This window comes from Lynx canadensis, chromosome C1 (assembly GCF_007474595.2).
Source record: "Lynx canadensis isolate LIC74 chromosome C1, mLynCan4.pri.v2, whole genome shotgun sequence".
In the NCBI taxonomy this organism is placed as follows: Eukaryota; Metazoa; Chordata; class Mammalia; order Carnivora; family Felidae; genus Lynx; species Lynx canadensis.
In genome coordinates, this window is record NC_044310.1 from 199,406,294 (window position 1) to 199,425,518 (window position 19,225).

Here is a 19,225-nt window from a genome sequence, read left to right on the forward strand (position 1 = left end):
GGCAAGAAACAGGTGATTAGTTTCACACAGGGAAGTTGACCAAGAAAGTAAATACATTACCCACAAGAGGGGCCAGGTTTCTCATTATCCAACAAGGGAATTTTAACATGAAAAAAGAAGAAAAGAGAATGCTATAGCGTTGGGTTAAAATTAAAGATACAGGTATGAACTCCTGGTTTCCAAAATGCATAAAGAGACATAAAACAGAGCTACAAATGTGTGGGTATAACTTCTTTGGTTATTTTTTTTCTGGTTTCACAAACTGTTTCTGCCTTATCATGTAGTTTCTCTGTCCCAACCCTGGAAATATCCATTCTCCCAAGAAACCCTAGCTTCTTTTAGTAGGCATCTGAGAGCTAGGTGTACTCATTGCTATCAGAATATCACTGTTTTCATGCCTATAGACACAGTGATAGGTATACGATAGGTAGGTAGGTAGGTAGGTAGGTAAATCAATTGATCAATAAGATACACTGCTTAGAGAATGTTGAAAATGATGGAGACATCAATAGAACCAGCCTATCACAAATTCGAGCATGAAATTTGACCCACTGGCAACATTAAAAAAACATTATGACAATAAAAGGTTATATCTAACTGAATAAACTGGAATTCTGAGTCTATGTAGGTATAAATAAATACATAAGCAAACAAATAGATAAACTGAAAGTTTAATGAGGTATAGTCTCAAAAGAATTTCTCCACAAAATGGGAAAAACTGACATCATACACCTCCTGATGTGAGGCAATGGTGCAAGAACACAGCATCAGTTGTGTAGTATTCCTGTCAAAGATAAATAACCAGAGCCTAAAAATAAGGAAATAACAGATACTCTACAAAACAACTAGTCTTAAATGTTCAAAATGTGTCAGGGTCATGAATGTCAAGGAAAGACTAACAAACTGTTACAGACTGAGGGATTCCAGAGACATGAAAACTAGATTCAGAACGTGATTCTGAACTGGAATCTTTTGTTATAAAAGTCACGGTTGGGACAACTGATGAAGCTTGAATTGTGTCCAAAAATTTGATGGTGATATTGGGTCATGAGGTGAATGTCCTTCTTTGTAAAACAGGCACACTGAAGTATCCAAGGTGATGGGGCATCACTCTCTACTGACTCTAGAAAGAATATTATTTATACTATTTTTGCAACTTTTCTTTACATTTGAAATTTTTTCAATTCAAAAATTAGAAATTACTTTAAAAATAATTCTTTTTAAAAATCAAGAGGCTGGCACAAGAACAGACACTCAGATCAATGGAACAGAATAGAGAACCCAGAAATGGACCCACAAATGTATGGCCAACTAATCTTTGACAAAGCAGGAAAGAATATCCAACGGAATAAAGACAGTCTCTTCAGCAAATGGTGTTGGTAAGACTGGACAGCTACATGCAGAAGAATGAGCCTGGACCACTTTCTTACACCAGACACAAAAATAAATCCAAAATGGGTGAAAGACCTAAATGTAAGACAGGAAGCCATCAAAATCCTCGAGGAGAAAGCAGGCAAAAACCTCTTTGATCTTGGCCGCAGCAACTTGTAATTCAACACATCTCCAGAGGCAAGGGAAACAAAAGCAAAAATGAACTTCTGGGACCTCATCAAAATAAAAAGCTTCTGCACAGTGAAAGAAACAATCAGCAAAACTAAAAGGCAACTGACAGAATGGGAAAAGATATTTGCAAATGACATATCAGATAAAGGGTTAGTATCCAAAATCTATAAAAAACTTATCAAACTCAACACCCAAAAAACAAAGAATCCAGTGAAAAAATGGGCAAAAGACATGAATAGACACTTCTCCAAAGAAGGCATCCAGATGGCCAACCGACACATGAAACAATGCTCAACATCACTCATCATCAGGGAAATACATATCAAAACCACAATGAGATACCACCTGACACCTGTCAGAATGGCTCACATTAACAACTCAGGCAACAACAGATGTTGGCGAGGATGTGGAGAAAGAGGATCTCTTTTGCGTTGTTGGTGGCAATGCAAGCTAGTGCAGCCACCCCAGAAAACAGTATGGCGGTTCCTCAAAAAACTAAAAATAGAATCACCCTACGACCCAGCAATTGCACCACTAGGCATCTATCCATGGGATACAGGTGTGCTCTTTCGAAGGGACACATGCACCCCAATGTTTATAGCAGCACTATCAACAACAGCCAAAGTATGGAAAGAGCTCAAATGTCCATCAATGGATGAATGGATAAAGAAAATGTGGCATATATATATATATATATACATAATGGAGTGTTACTTGGCAATCAAAAAGAATGAAATCTTGCCATTTGCAACTACGGATGGAACTGGAGGGTATTATGCTAAGTGAAATTAGTCAGAGAAAGACAAAAATCATATGAATTCACTCATATGAGGACTTTAAAAGACAAAACAGATGAACATAAGGGAAGGGAAACAAAAATAATATAAAAACAGGGAGGGGGACAAAACAGAAGAGACTCATAAATATGGAGAATAAACTGAGGGTTACTGGAGGGGTTGTGGGAGGGGGATGGGCTAAATGGTTAAGGGACACTAAGGAATCTACTCCTGAAATCCTTGTTGCACTATATGCTAACTAATTTGGATGTAAATCTTGAAAAATAAAAAATAAAATTAAATAAATAAATAAAGACTGTATGTTTTTATATTTCTTGAGCAAGTACCCAGGAGTAGACTTGTTGGATTATATAGTAAATGTATGTTTACCTTGTAATAAATTACCAAATTATTTTTCCAAAAAAAAAAAAAATCGAGAGGCAATTTTTAAATGATAGCACAAGAGAAGAAATGAGAGTCAAGAAAAGAGATAAAAACATATTTCATATCCAGGAATGCTATCCTACTGCACACAGGTGGTAAGGTTTAGGAAATTAATGGTGATGGCAGGATACATTTCAATGACCTTGAGGTCAGCAAAGTCATCTACTCAAAACTTCAAGTTTAAATCTTAAGAAGTTTCCAGAATTAACCAAATATTAGTTCACTCCAAAAATTTCATTTAGAGCTGATCTGTAGCACCTGTTAACTAATTTGCATTACCTAGTAACATTAGTCTCTGCATTTGCTAAGAACCATTGTTTCAAATCTTTGAAAACTTCTCAAATCTAATTTTTTGAAAAATCTGAGCAAGGCACATAATTTCAACGTTAGGTAATTCATACGGCATTGCTTTGTCAGAACCTTTCATTCTAATTACTGCTAGTCCATCTGATTCTACTTGTATCCACCAGTTTTATTACTCTTAAAAATCACTTTCACTCAATGTAAATAAGAAAATAAGATACCAATGAATTTTAAATTATTAAGTGTTACCATATATTTAAAATTTTGAGGACTCCTACTACTATTTGAATACCTTTAAATGGAGCATTCATGCTCTAGTCTTCATCCCAAATGTCACCATCCCTTACTGTCTTATGCTTGGCCACTCCACATAATCATATTACTTGTCTTTCCTGTATAGACTTGCACTAGAGTGGTTTGAAGGTCGTTATGTCCAAAATGAATGACACTGAATGTCAGCACAATTTCCAAACTGCAATGGGGATTCTTTTGCCTACCTCTGAAAAATCAATAAAAATAAAATGTTTCAGATGAAGATTCTCTATTCTTGGTCATGGAATCATGGTCTTGGAGAGTCTTACATTCATAATACAATAAAAAATTATCGGGGCGCCTGGGTGGCTCAGTCGGTTAAGCTTCTGACTTCAGCTCAGGTCATGATCTCACGGTTGGTGAGTTCGAGCTCTACGTCAGGCTCTGTGCTGACAGCTCAGAGCCTGGAGCCTGCTTCAGATTCTGTGTCTCTTTCTCTCTCTGCCCTTCCCCCACTTGTGCTCTGTCTCTATCAAAAATAAATAAATGTAAAAAAATTTAATAAAAAATTAAAAAAATAAATAAAAGGAAGATAAGGCAAGGGGAGTAGAGTCTAAAACCTAAAAGATGAAAAAGGGTCAGACAGAAGAGAGGATATGTGTGTTGGATGGAATGTGAAAAAGAAGTGGGAGTCTTTCAAGCAGAGGAAACATATGGGTAGAGACCCACAGATGGGAAAGAGGGTGGAATATTCCAGGAAAAGAAATAAGTCCAGAATGACTGGTACATGAAAAGTTAGGGAAAACATCTTTGCCATATGGTTATCCAGCATCCACTTGAGTGCTTCTAGTGACTAGAAGTTCACTATTTCAAGAAACTTCATTATTGGACAACTCACATTGCCTCATGTGTTTGTTTGTTTGTTTGTTTTTGCTCATATCAAGGCGATATCTTCATTCCCACATCTGACACTCATTCATCTTAGTTTGGCCTCTTCTTCCACATGAGAATTCTCCAAGTATTTGAAGAGAGACAAAGTCCCCTCTCCTCCTGGGTACCAATGCCAGTTCCCTCCACAATTCTCTGTTAAATATGATTTCAAAATATCCTCCTTGGGATAAATTCTTGGCAAGTGGTCTTATAATTAATATCAATTCAATATAGTATTCCAAATAAATAATAGTTAATATTTATTGGCTGCTTAGATTATGCAAGATACTATGTTAAACACTTAATGTGCATTATCTCATTTAATATAATCACCCCATTTCCTCTTGCATATGGGAAATCAGAATCTTAAAGAGATTAAATAAACCTTCATTCCTTAAGCCACTAAATGGTAGAGCTGGTGTCTGAACGCAGGGAGCCTGGGTTCCGCACCTGCAGAGTTAAGCATTAAGCTGTGTAGCCAAAGCACTATAGGATATATTACTAGTTCTCTTTGATCACAATACCATAATTTTTATCAGTTCAGTGTATAAGAGCATTGAAAATCATTTAAAGGTTTTCCTGTAACCTAAAACCATAACTTTTTTATTACAAACGTGCAAGCAAAAATTGCCCAACCTTCCATGTATAAAGTACACTGTTCCTTCCTTCCTTTTCCATTCTTTTACTTTTGCATTGTCCCAGGGATGACTGTTACTTGGTAACAAGAAGATTCCACGGTTCACATTCTGAAGTAAGAGGTTGGTGTTTTAGATCTGGAATAAACCTTAGTTCCACCCCCAAAACAAGCAAATACAAGTGGCAAAGCTCTCAGTTAACTAGGCTTTCTGCTACTGGGCTTTTCTGCCATCTATGGAAATGACTCATCTAAAAACTGGGATCAAGTACATCTTCTGAAATTATCATACATTTTGGAGATTATCATACATTTTGGAGATCGGTAAATCTTCTATGATGCATATTAAAACAACAGTTTTTTTATTGGACTTTAAGCTAATTTATTTCTATATTCCTCTCTTTTCTAAAATGTCTTTATCTCATTTGCTCTTCATTGACAGACTAAACTAACAAAATGGGCATGCCTGCTACATAACAGGCACCAATATAAACAGGTAGATCTAAATTTTCTTTGAACAATTAAAAGGGATTAAAGGAATAAATGATACAGACCCAGAAAAGGAAAAAGGGCCTACAATATTTGGTCAGGTTGTTGCCTGAATTGTTCAGGACCTAGTTCATTTTAATCTGATTTATAACTAAATTTGACATGACAGCTTAATCCTAAATTGCTTTAATCAAACAATTATTTTATTTTTTATTTATTTTTTTTTCAACGTTTATTTATTTTTGGGACAGAGAGAGACAGAGCATGAACGGGGGAGGGGCAGAGAGAGAGGGAGACACAGAATCAGAAACAGGCTCCAGGCTCCGAGCCATCAGCCCAGAGCCCGACGCGGGGCTCGAACTCACGGACCGCGAGATCGTGACCTGGCTGAAGTCGGTCGCTTAACCGACTGCGCCACCCAGGCGCCCCAAAACAATTATTTTAATATACAGACTAACCTGCTCCAAAATTTTGAAGCGGGGACTTTCTCTCTCTCTAGACACTGTGAGGGGAGGTCATATGAGCAAGGTGAGGATTGGGAAGGAGTGTCAAACTTGATCCAAAGTGTTAGAAATCAATCAAGTTGTGGGAATGTCTGTGACAGAAAAACTAGTTCTATCACCAACTGAGCTAAAGTGTGATCCACTAGCCAAACAGTTAGGTTAAAATAAACAGCTCAAAGTAATTAGCTTTCTTCCATACTAAGTCTGGAATTAGATTCCACTTCTGTAGAGATCTGAAATCATTCCTTGATATGGCTACTTAAAATTCCTCTTCTTAATGAAAGATAATTCTGATCTTGCACTATCTAGTCTTTCATGCTGCAGCCTCTACTGTCCCAGGACTCAGTTTCCTATCATCAACTAGCATCTCATTAGGTGAGCCTCCCTGTTGCTAACCATCTCCAGTGGAATCTTCATTTTTGCATTATTTCTAGAGTTAAATTACAAGCCCAGCAGGATAGCAACTGCATCTAATTGATTTTCTCTATTACCTAACATTTCCGTTGGTGCTTAGTGTATTTTTTTCATACTCCTTTAGCTTGTTTTTTCTTTTTTCTTCTTCTTTGGCCATATAATTGAGAATTGATGTAACCACTAATATTAAAAAAAAAAAAAAAGAACAACAGTAGTATCTAAAGCCTCGTTAGCAATTATGATTTCTTCATTGGTGGGCCGAACTCTGAGTAGGGATCAGAGCATGTTGGAAAAAGAAACTCAACTCAGTGACAGTAGAGATGCAGCAAGAGGTAGGGAAAGAATAGATCCATTTTGGGGGGAAATCTGACTTTGAGTCCTTTAACTTGCTGTGTGACCCTGGACAAGTCCCTTGAGCATTCTGGGGCCCTGTATAATTAAAGCAATTAGATAATCCCAAATATTCCAGAATTTCACTAGTCAATTGTATTAAAAAGAATATTTAAGGACAATTTTGACGGATATCATCTCCAAAATTAAAGATCTTGCCTTCCCTTTTTTTGTAGCCAAACTCAACAGTTAGCTTATCCCAATGTCCTTCTATTTCTTAGACTATATAGTTGTTTGAAATTCTTTTCTCACTTACTATTCTAGAATATATCTTTATAATATATTTCCTAAGTAATCCCCACTCTAATATTTTTACTGTATATTGGTTTTTTTTCCCCTTATATGTCATTTGTTTCTCCATTAATAGATTCCTAACTCCTTCCTTACAGACTATCCTTCCCACCATCTTGCTTTGCGATAGAATCTCTTGAAAACAAAGTGGAAGAGGATGTCTTGGTAGTGATTATTCTTTAACATTCACTAAAGACTATACATTTCCAGTGTCACACAGCTTCATTTCTATTGTCTATCATATTCAGAAAGACTACAATGAGAGAAATAAAAATGCTTGTATTTTAAATAAGTGTTTGATGGATTAAGTCCAGTCCCTACATAAAGACTATGTCCTCTATTCAAATTTATATACCTCTTTTTTTTCACATTCTCTTTTAATTTGTTTATATTTTCCCTTTTCACAATTTCTTTTTTCATTTCACCTCCTAGCTTTCCAACCTCTTGATTTTCTCATCCTTCCCTGTTAATACTACCACAGGTATATCCTTTCTACCTGTGTCCTCAAGTCTTCTTTCTAAGACAGGAGATAGGGCCGGCCCTAGCCAAACTATGAAGAAAGAAATGTAACTTTCTTTGCCCTCTCACTCTCTTTTTCGAATGGACTCTCCTCCTTTTGGCACCACCATTTTCTAAAGGTCTCTTGTGTCCCTCTAATTGGAGATAATGGATTCAAGTAGGCCTTCTGTATTCCCCCAAATTAAGAATCATTTTTTTTTAACATTTATCTATTTTTGAGAGACAGAGAAAGACAGAGCCTGAGTGGGGGAGGGGCAGAAAGAGAGGGAGATACAGAATCTGAAGCAAGTTCCAGGCTCTGAGCTGTCAGCACAGAGCCCAACATGGGGCTCAAACTTGTGGACTGCGAGATCATGACCTGAGCTGAAGTCAGACACTCAACCGACTTAGCCACCCAGGTGCCCCATACATATTTCTGATTTCATTTCCTGCAACCAACACTTATCTGTCCTGGGTCTCAAGGTAGACTTAATCCTCTGACGTCCCCAAATGAACTAATAGATCACGTATTCCCTTTCCTTAAGCAAAATTATAATTACCAGGGGCTTTTTAGGGATTTTTGACTGCATAGGAATAATACAAGGTATCATGGTGAAAATGTTTTAGCATGCCTGAATTCCATCTCCTTTAAATATGCCATATCCAGCAGAAATTGACTAAAATGTAGAGAAACTCTAAAGTAGAAAATTGATATACCAGCTACTTTACAGATAAGGAAAGAACTTATTAAAGTTTCTAAAGATAAAATTTCTCAATGAAAAAGAAGAAAGTATTCACCCGAGGGTTGGGTTTCTTTCTTTCCTTTTTTTTTTTTTAATTTTTAGGTAAAATGGAGTTGTAAGGAAAATATACAACCTCAGCATTCAGTTTATCAGCAATAACAGATATAAGTTTTCAGTTCTTCTATGCTTTTATTTTTAACTATGGAGTTTCATCACTTAAAACTTTATATAAATTTCTTCTTCTCTCCCACAATCCCTTTTCCTAGATTTCCTTCCACCATTACTTTCAATAAAATATGACATACACATGACCCCAAATCCCTCTATCTTCTATTTGTTAAGGGTTTCACCATTTGTAAAGCACTTTGAAATATACTGGCACATTTGATCCTTACCACTCAGTGAGATAGATATGGTAGCCCCTAACCCTATTTGGCAAATAAGAAAACCAGCATTCACATAAATGGTGATATGCTCCTTAAGTCATGCAGGTGCTGAAAAGCAGAACCAAGAACCCAACTCTCATCTTCTGACCACACCTACCTATCCAGACTCTTCCTGCTCAATTCCAAGTAGAACCTAGCATGGAATCATTATGGGAGGTTTTTCTTTTGTGTTGTTCTCAATTTTAAAAGAACACTAATGATTTAAATTAAAAAAATATTGGGGTGCCTGGGTGGCTCAGTCGGTTGAGCATCTGACTTCAGCTCAGGTCATGATCTCACGGTTCGTGAGTTCGAGCCCTGCATCAGGCTCTGTGCTGACAGCTCTGAGCCTGGAGCCTGCTTCAGATTCTGTGTCTCCCTCTCTCTCTGCCCCTCCCCCGCTCATGCTCTGTCTCTCAAAAATAAATAAATTTTAAAAAATAAATTAATTAAAAATAAATAAATACATAATATTAACAATTTAAAATATGATGGCCAAACCCCACACTCATACAATCACATGATTTAAAATCTCATCCACCACATTCACAAAGGGGAGTGAACATTACTTCTCACTGTCAATACATACATCAGAACACTTAAGTAAGCAGTGTCAGGCCCTGCAAACAAGCCCAGAGTGAGATAAGGTACATAGATAAAATGCTGGTTTCTATGATGCACATTATTTGCATAATATTCATATTATTCATATGGGGCTGGGAATTACCACTCTCAAATGAAATATATTGAGTGCCTTTTTAAATTTATCTGGTTTTCAAACATTCTTCTGAATATGTGTCAATTCATAGAAGCCAATTCCTTTCTCAGTCTCCCTATACCCTGTCTGATGAGTATCTAATAGTTAGCTTTGTCATTTAAAAAGCAAACAAGAATGTAAGAGCACAAAAAAGATGTCGCAATAAATAGAGTAGACAGACTGTAGTCATAAAGTTAAGTGATTCAATGATACTCTTGAAGCATGGCGCATAAATTGACTCTTGTTTGACATTTCTAGTAAATAATTTTTAGGTAATAAAATTTCTTAAGAGCTTTCTATACCAACAGCCTTCAAACTATTTCCTTTCTATATGTCACTTTTCAACCAAGCTTTCCATCACTTTTGGTTTACAAATGCATTTCTCCTCCATGTATTATTCCTTTCATCTAATACCTTTCTTCATCTCATTTTTAACTAAATTTATTAAGAAAATTTCTGAAAGCATTTTGGCCTGAAACCTAGAATTCAGCACTAGTTCCAACTCAACCAGTAGCAAAGTGAATCCTTTTCTTTGCCCAGGGCATGTTCTGGTTTACCCTTTTAATTTACTGAAGTTTGAAGGCAGCTTTGGGGTATGTTTGGACCTGCCTCATTAGCTATAAGACAGATATAGGGATGATTCCTAAATATCTTATTCCTGCTTCAGAAAATGGCTTCAAATTCCTCTTTTACCTGTCACTAACATCACTAACGTTTAGAATTGCCTGAAGCATTGCCCCCCAGTGCCCTTCCCTACCCTTTTGCTACTCACCGGCTGCCTTTTGACACCTAGCCAGTTTTTCCAGACCAGGACCCGAAGCTGATGAAACTGGGAAGCCATCCTTCAAACACCAGGAACAAGAGAATTCCTCTCTTTTCCTCCGCCCCACAGAAGAATTGGTACCCTGTCCAACTTGCTGTGTCAATGGGTCAAAGCCTTTTCACGGCATAGCTTTCCTGAGGGCCGGGGTAAGAAACCCACAGTTCTTCTGCTGCTGGATTTTTCCTCTGGGTTAATCCTTGACCAAGGAGCACTCTGCAACCAACTCTTCCTCCGAAACAAGAATCCAGACCAGAACCTGTCAGTGGCTTTGCTTATTTTAAAATAACATCCAGTTACTGCCTGTTGCATGAAGTCTAGACTCAAGAGACTATCATTCAGATAATGCCCCACTGTAAAAAAAAAAAAAAAAAAAAAAAAAAAAGCTGAACCCACACCTCCTACTCTCCATGATATTAACTGCCTATCCACACCTTCCAGAAGGTGTCACCTACACTGGACACGTCATGAGGAATTAGGTGGGACCCTTGCCAGGCCAGTAAGACTTGTCCTACATTCTCTCTCCTTCTTTACTACATAGTGCCTGCTGTAGCAGAGGCAGTACACATAGCATTTTACAGACTCTGGGCCCAGTGACTCATAATATTTAAATTGCCATTAAGATGTTTTAACTCAATAAGGCCAGAGCTCAGCTGAAACACTCTGAACCTCTGTGCATAGAGAAAGTCTCAGTCTTTAGCCTACAGTTATGTTGAATGCTTTGATTTGGAGGGAAGTAACTAAGTTGGTTAGGTCTTCCCTTCTGTTACAACATACTAGGTTAAACAAAATGCAGAAAATAAAAGGAAGGCTGTAGGTGGCAAAAATGACATGCAATAGATTCCCTCATTTTGGGGATGGGGATTCATGTGGCCCATTACAGGAAAGCCATGTTGTTTTAGGTTTTTACAATTAAAGAAGACACAGGTTGACCCAGGATATTTCTGAATATATGATATAGCAGAATTCTGAGTTCTAATGCACTTGAATATCCAAATCAGCTAAAGAAATCTATTGTAAATTAGGAGAAAATAAAAAGGCTTTATGCTTGAATTATTCAAGTGTACTTTCTAATTAGGCAATTTTAATTGTGATTTCAGGACACATATGAAGAAGTCTGGAATAAAGATCCCCAGGAGAAACCTTGCTTAAACACCTTAATGACAACCTATTCCCTATGAAATTCAATGCCTCCACAATCTGACTCCAGCCAAGTTTTCAATAATCTACTATAAATGTTTGACTGCTTGCCAAATACTATAGATTACAGTATGCAAACATACCTCGGCTTTCTGGCCCTTGACTTGCTTACGCTATCTCCTCTACCTGGGATACATTCCTCTCTCTCTCTCTAAGCTCCTACCTCTCAAAACCATCAAGTTGACATCTTCCATGATGCCTTTTCAGAAATACCCATAGGATATCCTCTCTCCTGCCTTTGAATCCAGCATAGTTCTTTGTTTATATTTCTCTCAAGGACCTTGTATTTATCTTTTCCACTAGACTATAAATTCTTTAAGACCACAGACTATTTTATATCAAAATACTTTAGACATGATTAATACTCAATAATTGCTACTGGATTTAATTGAATATTGAATAGACTATTTGAGCCAAGGCTAGTGAAACTTCTTTGGTCCTCACACCTTTCTATGACTGATCCAGACTCTATTCGTCAGATCAGTAAAATCAATATTTAAGTTCTTCCTTCACACTGGGAGCAAATGCTGGTTCAGCTTCTGGGTCCCCATGCCAACTCTGCAATGTTGATGGCAGCCAGCCTGGGGCTGACTGGAGCCATGCTGGGACCTGCCCATTACCTCAACTTTGGCTCTGTCCCTACTGAGATGAGTCTCTCTAAGCCTAATCCCCATAAGGCAGCCAGTCCTGAATATCTAGAATTTGGCTCTTTATTTATTTATTTTCCTGAACAAGGTTAAAGACAAGGTGTTCTTCAGACACTGAGTGCCTCTGGAATAATATTGTCTCCTCCTTCACCACTCCCGGGATTCAGTGTCCAAGATTCTTCTGGATTTCTCAAGCTTTGCAGATGATTTGAGGTCCTGCGCCCTGCCTTCTTTCTCTGCCATCTGTCATAGCCTACAACTCATTAATGGTTTGGTTCACAAATAGGGATTACTCAGCTGTGAAGTCAAGGTGGGATTTGGGGATGTGACTCTACATGTCAAGGGACATTACAGGCACAGAGTCACTTTATTCAGGCAGATTACTTCAACTTAAAAAGAACTGACTCACCACGTGACTGATGCAGGTAAGAGGTGAGATGAAAAGTATCAAATGGTTTCTCCTAGCAGCTGCTCATCATCTTCCCAGTGTAATCATGGAGTTGTTCTCTTGTTTGTTTAACTTTAGTTAAAGAGTCTCTCTCTCAGGCTGTTCTCTTGCCTGGACACCATCTACTACCTCTAATTTTCTGATGAAGATAACATATTTTATTACAACCCATGACTTCCCAGGAGATTTATCTCTTCAAAGTAATTTAAAAACTATGCATTAAGTGTTTAACATATGTAAGATATTCGTTTATACTGGAAGGCACACGATGTCATAACTCCAAATGTCACACACACTTACTTGGGGACTGAGGTATTCTTTCACAACACATAATTCAAAGTAGTGTAAGTTAGGATACATAGACCATGAGTTTTCCAAATTTTGCCCCACTCTGAACATCTTTATGTTGGCATCTATATTGGCTATATCTGCTTCTACTATTTTCTTTAAGATTTTCAAATTTATTTTAAAATATAATTTTGAGAGTGGGAGGGAGGGGAGGGTGGGTGATGGGTATTGAGGAGGGCACCTTTTGGGATGAGCACTGGGTGTTGTATGGAAACCAATTTGACAATAAACTTCATATATTGAAAAAAAAAATAAAATAAAATATAATTTTGAAAACATCTTTTAAGATTTCATTGCAGAAAAGGCTTTACCTAACATTAATCTTGGAAGCTATAGTGTATGTAAATCAGGAATCATAATCTCTGATCAGAATAGAACTTAAAACAATTATTGGACCAACAAAAAAGAAATGGAAGAGAATGTGGAAGGAGATTAATGATAGCAAAATTTTGTTTTGCACAGAGAAAGATATAGCTTTGCGCCCTACTCCTGATTGTAGATTGAGGTGCTTGGCAGATATTTTAGGAGTTCGCCTTGAGGGAATAAAGAACAATTTAGCAACCAGAAATAAGTTGTACCCAGGACACATAGCTGCTGGAAAATGCTTTTAAAAAGCAAAAAGTAAACTACAAAGCAAATAAACAGAGGCAAATTAGAACAATATAAAATCCATGAATGAATACATTTACTAGTAAGCTGTTGACAGATTTTATTCCTGCCATTGTACCGAGAGGTTAAATTACTCCATTTAACCAGACCAGGGTGATCTGTCCAACTACTCAGTGTTCCAGCGCTTCTACCACAGGCCAGCAGACCCAGGCTGTCTTGAGCATGACTTTCAAGACTCAGACCATAATATCTGCCTCCGCTCCCTTTCTTTGCTGTTGGCGATTCTACTCCTTGGTGATCAACAGGTATATCCCTTTATCAAGCAAAGAGTCATAACATCCACCAGAACTTAGGTGGTATTTGTTTTTGTGTGCTCACTTCATCAACAGTAAAAACAAAACAAAACAAAAAAATAGCTTTATCATGGAACAGCTTGCATAAAAATTAGCTAATCCCAGGATTCCAGCATTCTGTTTTCCTAAGCTCTAGTAAGTTTTAGAGAACAGTTCACATAGTCCAAATTTGACTGAGCCATGCACAGAATTAGTTTTGAGCATGTATGGTTATCCTCCTAAGGTTCGTCTCATCTGGGATCACCTCCAGAGTCACTTCGCCTACTGAACCTGGTTAGAATAATGGCTCTGCCAAAGCTGCACAATCATGTAATTGACAGGCACCGTAAGCACTGAAGTGACAGCTCTTGGCAGTCAATCATCATGGAGCACACTCCAGGACCAGGGCAAGAAGGAGTGGGTCCAACCATGAATAGTACACTGATATGGCTGAAACACATTGATTTGTTTTGATAGTATTAAAGATCTAGAGGCACCTGGGTGGCTCAGTCGGTTGAGTGTCTGACTTTGGCTCAGGTCATGATCTCACGGTTTGTGAGCTCAAGTCCCGTGTCAGGCTCTATGCTGACAACTCAGAGCCTGGAGCCTGCTTCGGATTCTGTGCCTCGCTCTCTCTCTGCCCCTCCCCTGCTCATGCTCTTTCTCTGTCTCAAAAATAAATAAAAAGTTAAAAAAATTAAAAAAAAATAGTATTAAACATCTACATTAATAATAATAATAAATACTAGACTACAAAGCATATATCTATTTAGCTCATCACTGTATAATAGAAATTTAACATAGATCTCGGCCTATAGTCAGTGGTCAATTAATGCTTGTTGAATAACTGAGTAGCAAACATTTGTTAAGTACCTACTGAATCGTCATAGGAGGCCTACCATACAGAAAGTGGCATTATCCCCATTTACAGAGGAAGAAAGTGACATTCAGAGAGGTGATATAACTTACCTAAATTCACCCTGATAGAAGTGGGGATGGTGGGAACAGCATTTTGGAGGGGCAGGAATCTCAAATCCTACATCAATATGTTTCATCTCTGTGTCATGCTGCCTCCAATACCGTGTACCGCACTGTGTCAGAGGAGCTCAGAAGGAAAGAAAAGAACTTCAGAGCTTTCCCTGGTTTTCTAGGGGCCTATAAATCACTTGTAGAGATTTACTGAAAATGAAAAATTATTGCCAAAATCAGTGCACAAAGAATTATTGCACCAGGAACTCAGGAAAAGAAAGTCTGCTCTTTTTAGACTTCTTGGTAGAGCAGCAAAGAAGTTCCCAGTGTGGCCCCTGCCAGCTTCATTAGATGTGTCTCCCCCACTCCCAGTCATCCCTGCTGCCATCTGCTGTAATGTCTTGGACAAGGACTATTCACTTTCAGGCCTTGGTCATGCTTCTAACCTCTACCCAAAATGAAATTGTACTCACTCTTCAACAACTGACTCAAGTGTTGCTTCCTCATTGAAGCCTTTCCCAGCCCTTCTATTCACCACGCCCCCACTGCAGGCTGAATTAATCACCCTTCATCTGTGTTACTATAGAACTTGGTTCATTAACTCCTTATTAGTCTTTGTCATAGTCTTTCTCCTCATCTACACTCTGAGTCCCTCAAGGACAGAAACACTGAGTTGGGTATTAAGTCTATATCCCTGGAGAATAGTGAGAACTCTGACTGCGCTAGACCTAAGACTGGTTTGAAGATGTAGGAGATAAAGTTTGAAGAGTGAGGGACCTTAATGCTAATGAACAGAGGATGCCATATTGAGGATTTGGAATGGGAAGTTCCTGGCAACTCTTCTAAGGAGACAGAGGGAGATTAAACTGATACTGTGGGAAGATGAAAATGTTAGTGGTTGACACTTGAATCCTCTATTCTGAATGGGAAACAAATGTGGTATTAATGATACGGTGAAAGAACTTAGGAATTTTAATGGCAACCAGATCCATTCTTTCAGTTCTTCACCTCCAAACTGGTTTTTGTCCATCACATCAGAGACAACTCACTTTTCCCACCCCTTTTACTTTAAGGTGCTGTGGGATGGGGGTTCCTGCCTGGCTCAGTTGGTAGAGCAAGTAACTCTTTTTTGTGTGATTTAAAAAAATTTTTTTTTTTTTTACATTTATTTACTTTGAGAGACAGAGAGAGACAGAGTGTGAGCAGGGGAGGGGCAGAGACAGAGGGAGACACAGAATCCAAGCAGCCTCCAGGCTCTGAGCTGCTAGCACAGAGCCCGACGTGGGGCTTGAACCCACAAACTGTGAGATCATGACCTGAGTCAAAGTTGGACACTTAACCGACTGAACCACCAGGCACCCCATGTAACTCTTGACCTCAGGGTTGTGAGTTCAAGCCCCACGTGAGTTCAAGCACAGGGCTTACTTTAAAAAGGAAAAAAAAAAAAAAAAAGATGCTGTGGGATGCTCATCACATACAGGATCTAATCTTTATAATAAGGATTTAGATATATTTGTTTTGTGTTTGAGTGATTCTTCCTAGGAAGAAGATTAGTGTATGAACTTCTAAATGATTTTAGAATCTCTGCTTTATAGATAAGGAAGCATAAGTCAAGTAGCTTTCCTAGGTCACACACCTAATGAGTGTCAGAACAGTGACTTGAACCCAGGCTTCTGTGTCTGCAAAGCCTGTTCTTCAGTAGGCTCTCCTAAAGCAAGCATGGCAAGTGTGTGCATTTAACCCAGGTAGAAATGTGCAATGAGTTGGGAAATTGAAGCTAACTCATGGCAAAAAATAACAGCATCCTTCCTTTATGAGTAGGGTGGGACTCCGTCAGAGGCTTAAGATAATGAGGCACCTATTGCTAATACCTCATTACCTAAGATCCACCTTACCTGTGATGTAAGGTGGTGATAGTGCTATGAAGCAGGTAGGTGTGAGGAAGGTATCAGATTCAGGATTTTCAGGTGTTTATCAGCACTGAGACACTCCAATGATGATGTGGATAGAAGAACTGTGTCAAGACGCAACTGGTAAATCCTGATCTACAAAACCAGGTAAATCCTGATCTACAAAACATTTCAAGGGGGCTCACAATAAGAGTCACTCACTCCATGCTAAGTTATAAGGCAGCTTCTCTCTCCAAGATGGTACAATGATACAGAATGCCCCATCACAAATAATATGGTCTTGTCAGGAGAGCCAATTTGATAAACTGATTACCTTGTTTACTATTGAGCCATGTGACTCTGGGAATTTCAGGGTGATTTATAATCTTACAAAGAATTACTCACCCACTCACACAGGATGAGTAATAATTTTCTTGGTTAGACTGGTAAAGTATGTTGAATTAATTAATTTTACTACATGTGTTGCTATAATCTTGCAGGGATAAGAAATCAGAAATTGTTGGTCCTTTTTGGGTCAACCTATTAAAACCTCAGGAAAAATCTGAGGTAGAGTATTAAGAGAAATCAGTCCTCTCTTTGAAGAGGAAGTTTTAATCAATTCTCCACTTTAGAGGAAAAAGTGAACCTGAAAAATACTACTGTTTTCTTCTTCACAACTCACATCTTTCTCCCCTCCTAAAACCTAAAGCAGCTTATAAGACAAATATATGTTTTTATCTAGTATCACTTATTTCTTTACTGCAACAAACCAATTTCAGCATGTGTTTTAGTCTTTGGTGACTTAGCTATTCCCTGAGAAATTTTTAAAAGAATATTACAAATAGGGGCGCCTGGGTGGCGCAGTCGGTTAAGCGTCCGACTTCAGCCAGGTCACGATCTCGCGGTCCGTGAGTTCGAGCCCCGCGTCGGGCTCTGGGCTGATGGCTCAGAGCCTGGAGCCTGTTTCCGATTCTGTGTCTCCCTCTCTCTCTGCCCCTCCCCCGTTCATGCTCTGTCTCTCTCTGTCCCAAAAATAAATAAACGTTGAAAAAAAAATTAAAAAAAAAAGAATATTACAAATAATAAAGGTTTTTATATTCATGTTGCAGTATGCATTCTCTTGAATACAACAGAAACTATGTTAGAAATTTAGATTTTTCTTGAATAAGCCAGAATATTATCATTCCTAGAATTTTAAAATTCTAAACCTTTGGTATAGGGAAAAAAAAAATCACCCAGTTATCTGTCCTCTCAATCTTGAGCAACACACAATTTTTCTATATATTCTCTATGTGTGTCACTTCTAAATTCATTTGAAAGAATGGGGCTGGGGAACAAGGGACTGGTCAATGACTTCATTTCAAATCAACAGTAAAATATTTTAGGTCAAAATTCTGATGATTCAAATACCAACTGACCAGAGTACAAAGAATGAAGGTCTTTGTTTCTGTGTCCCTTTATATGCCTTCCTTTAATAGCATTTTCCTTTCATCGACCTTCACAAGCAATATTTAGTTTGACATTTTTTTAATGTTTATCTTTTATTTGTTTTGTTTTGTTTTTTTTTTTTTTTGAGAGAAAAAGAGGGAAAGATAGTCTGTGTGCTTGTGTGAGAGCAGGGGAGTGGCAGAGGGAGAAGGTGAGAGAATCTTAAGTAGGCTCACAACCGTGAGATCATGACGTGAACCAAAACCAGGAATCAGACACTTAACCAAATGGGCCACCCAGACACCCTGATAGTATGACTTTGAACAAAAGAATATGTTTTTTTTAAATAGGATGGAATAAATTAAAAAATCCATACTCAATATCCATTTTACATGTGTTTATGGAGCAAAAATATATGCCTATATATATGCTTTTTTTTAACAAACATGTAGCTACAGATATAAAGCATATGCATAAGTATGTAAAGAACCATTCACAAAAATTCAGCCTTTATATGAGCATACATGGATTGTAAATGTGAAGAAAATGGTATATAATAAAAATGAAACATCTGGCCCTCCAGATATGCATTTTAATGAGTGCTTTAATGATAGCATGTGACAAATGGGGCATATGGCCATATCAGTAAAGTCTTGCTACAGAGAACTGGACAGATCTTTTGAAACAAATTTTATAGCATATAGATACATTCATAGTATTTTTCTAAACACACAAATTTAAAACCATTTTATTTGATTTTTTTTAATGTTTATTTATTTATTTTGAGAGAGAGAGAGTGCAGGCATGCAGGGGAGGGACAGAGAGAAAGGGAGAGAGAGAATCCCAAGCAGGTTCTGCGCTGTCAGCACAGAGCCCAATGCGACGCTCGAACTCATGAAACATGAGATCATGACCTGAGCCAAAATCGAGAGTCTGATGATTAACCAACTAAGCTACCCAGGTGCTCCTAAAACCATTTCAAATTAAGTAACTGCACATTCACTAATTGTTTTATGAAGTTCATACACTAATCTTCTTCCTGGGAGGAATCACTCAAATGAAACACAAAACAAATATATCAAATAAGAATGTGAATGACTGTAACAAAGCTAATCTTGCCCAT

The 19,225-nt window shown here is 37.9% G+C and overlaps 1 protein-coding gene across 1 annotated transcript in view; it reads right to left on the reverse strand.

Moving 5' to 3' along the window:
• ABCA12 (ATP binding cassette subfamily A member 12) overlaps positions 1-10,253 on the reverse strand; it is a 176,698-nt gene extending 166,445 nt beyond the window's left edge. The window contains exon 1 of the mRNA XM_030325633.1: positions 10,185-10,253. Coding sequence (XP_030181493.1) covers positions 10,185-10,253 — 69 coding nt within the window. The remainder of the gene's footprint in view (positions 1-10,184) is intronic.
• Between the last annotated feature and the right edge of the window lie 8,972 nt (positions 10,254-19,225).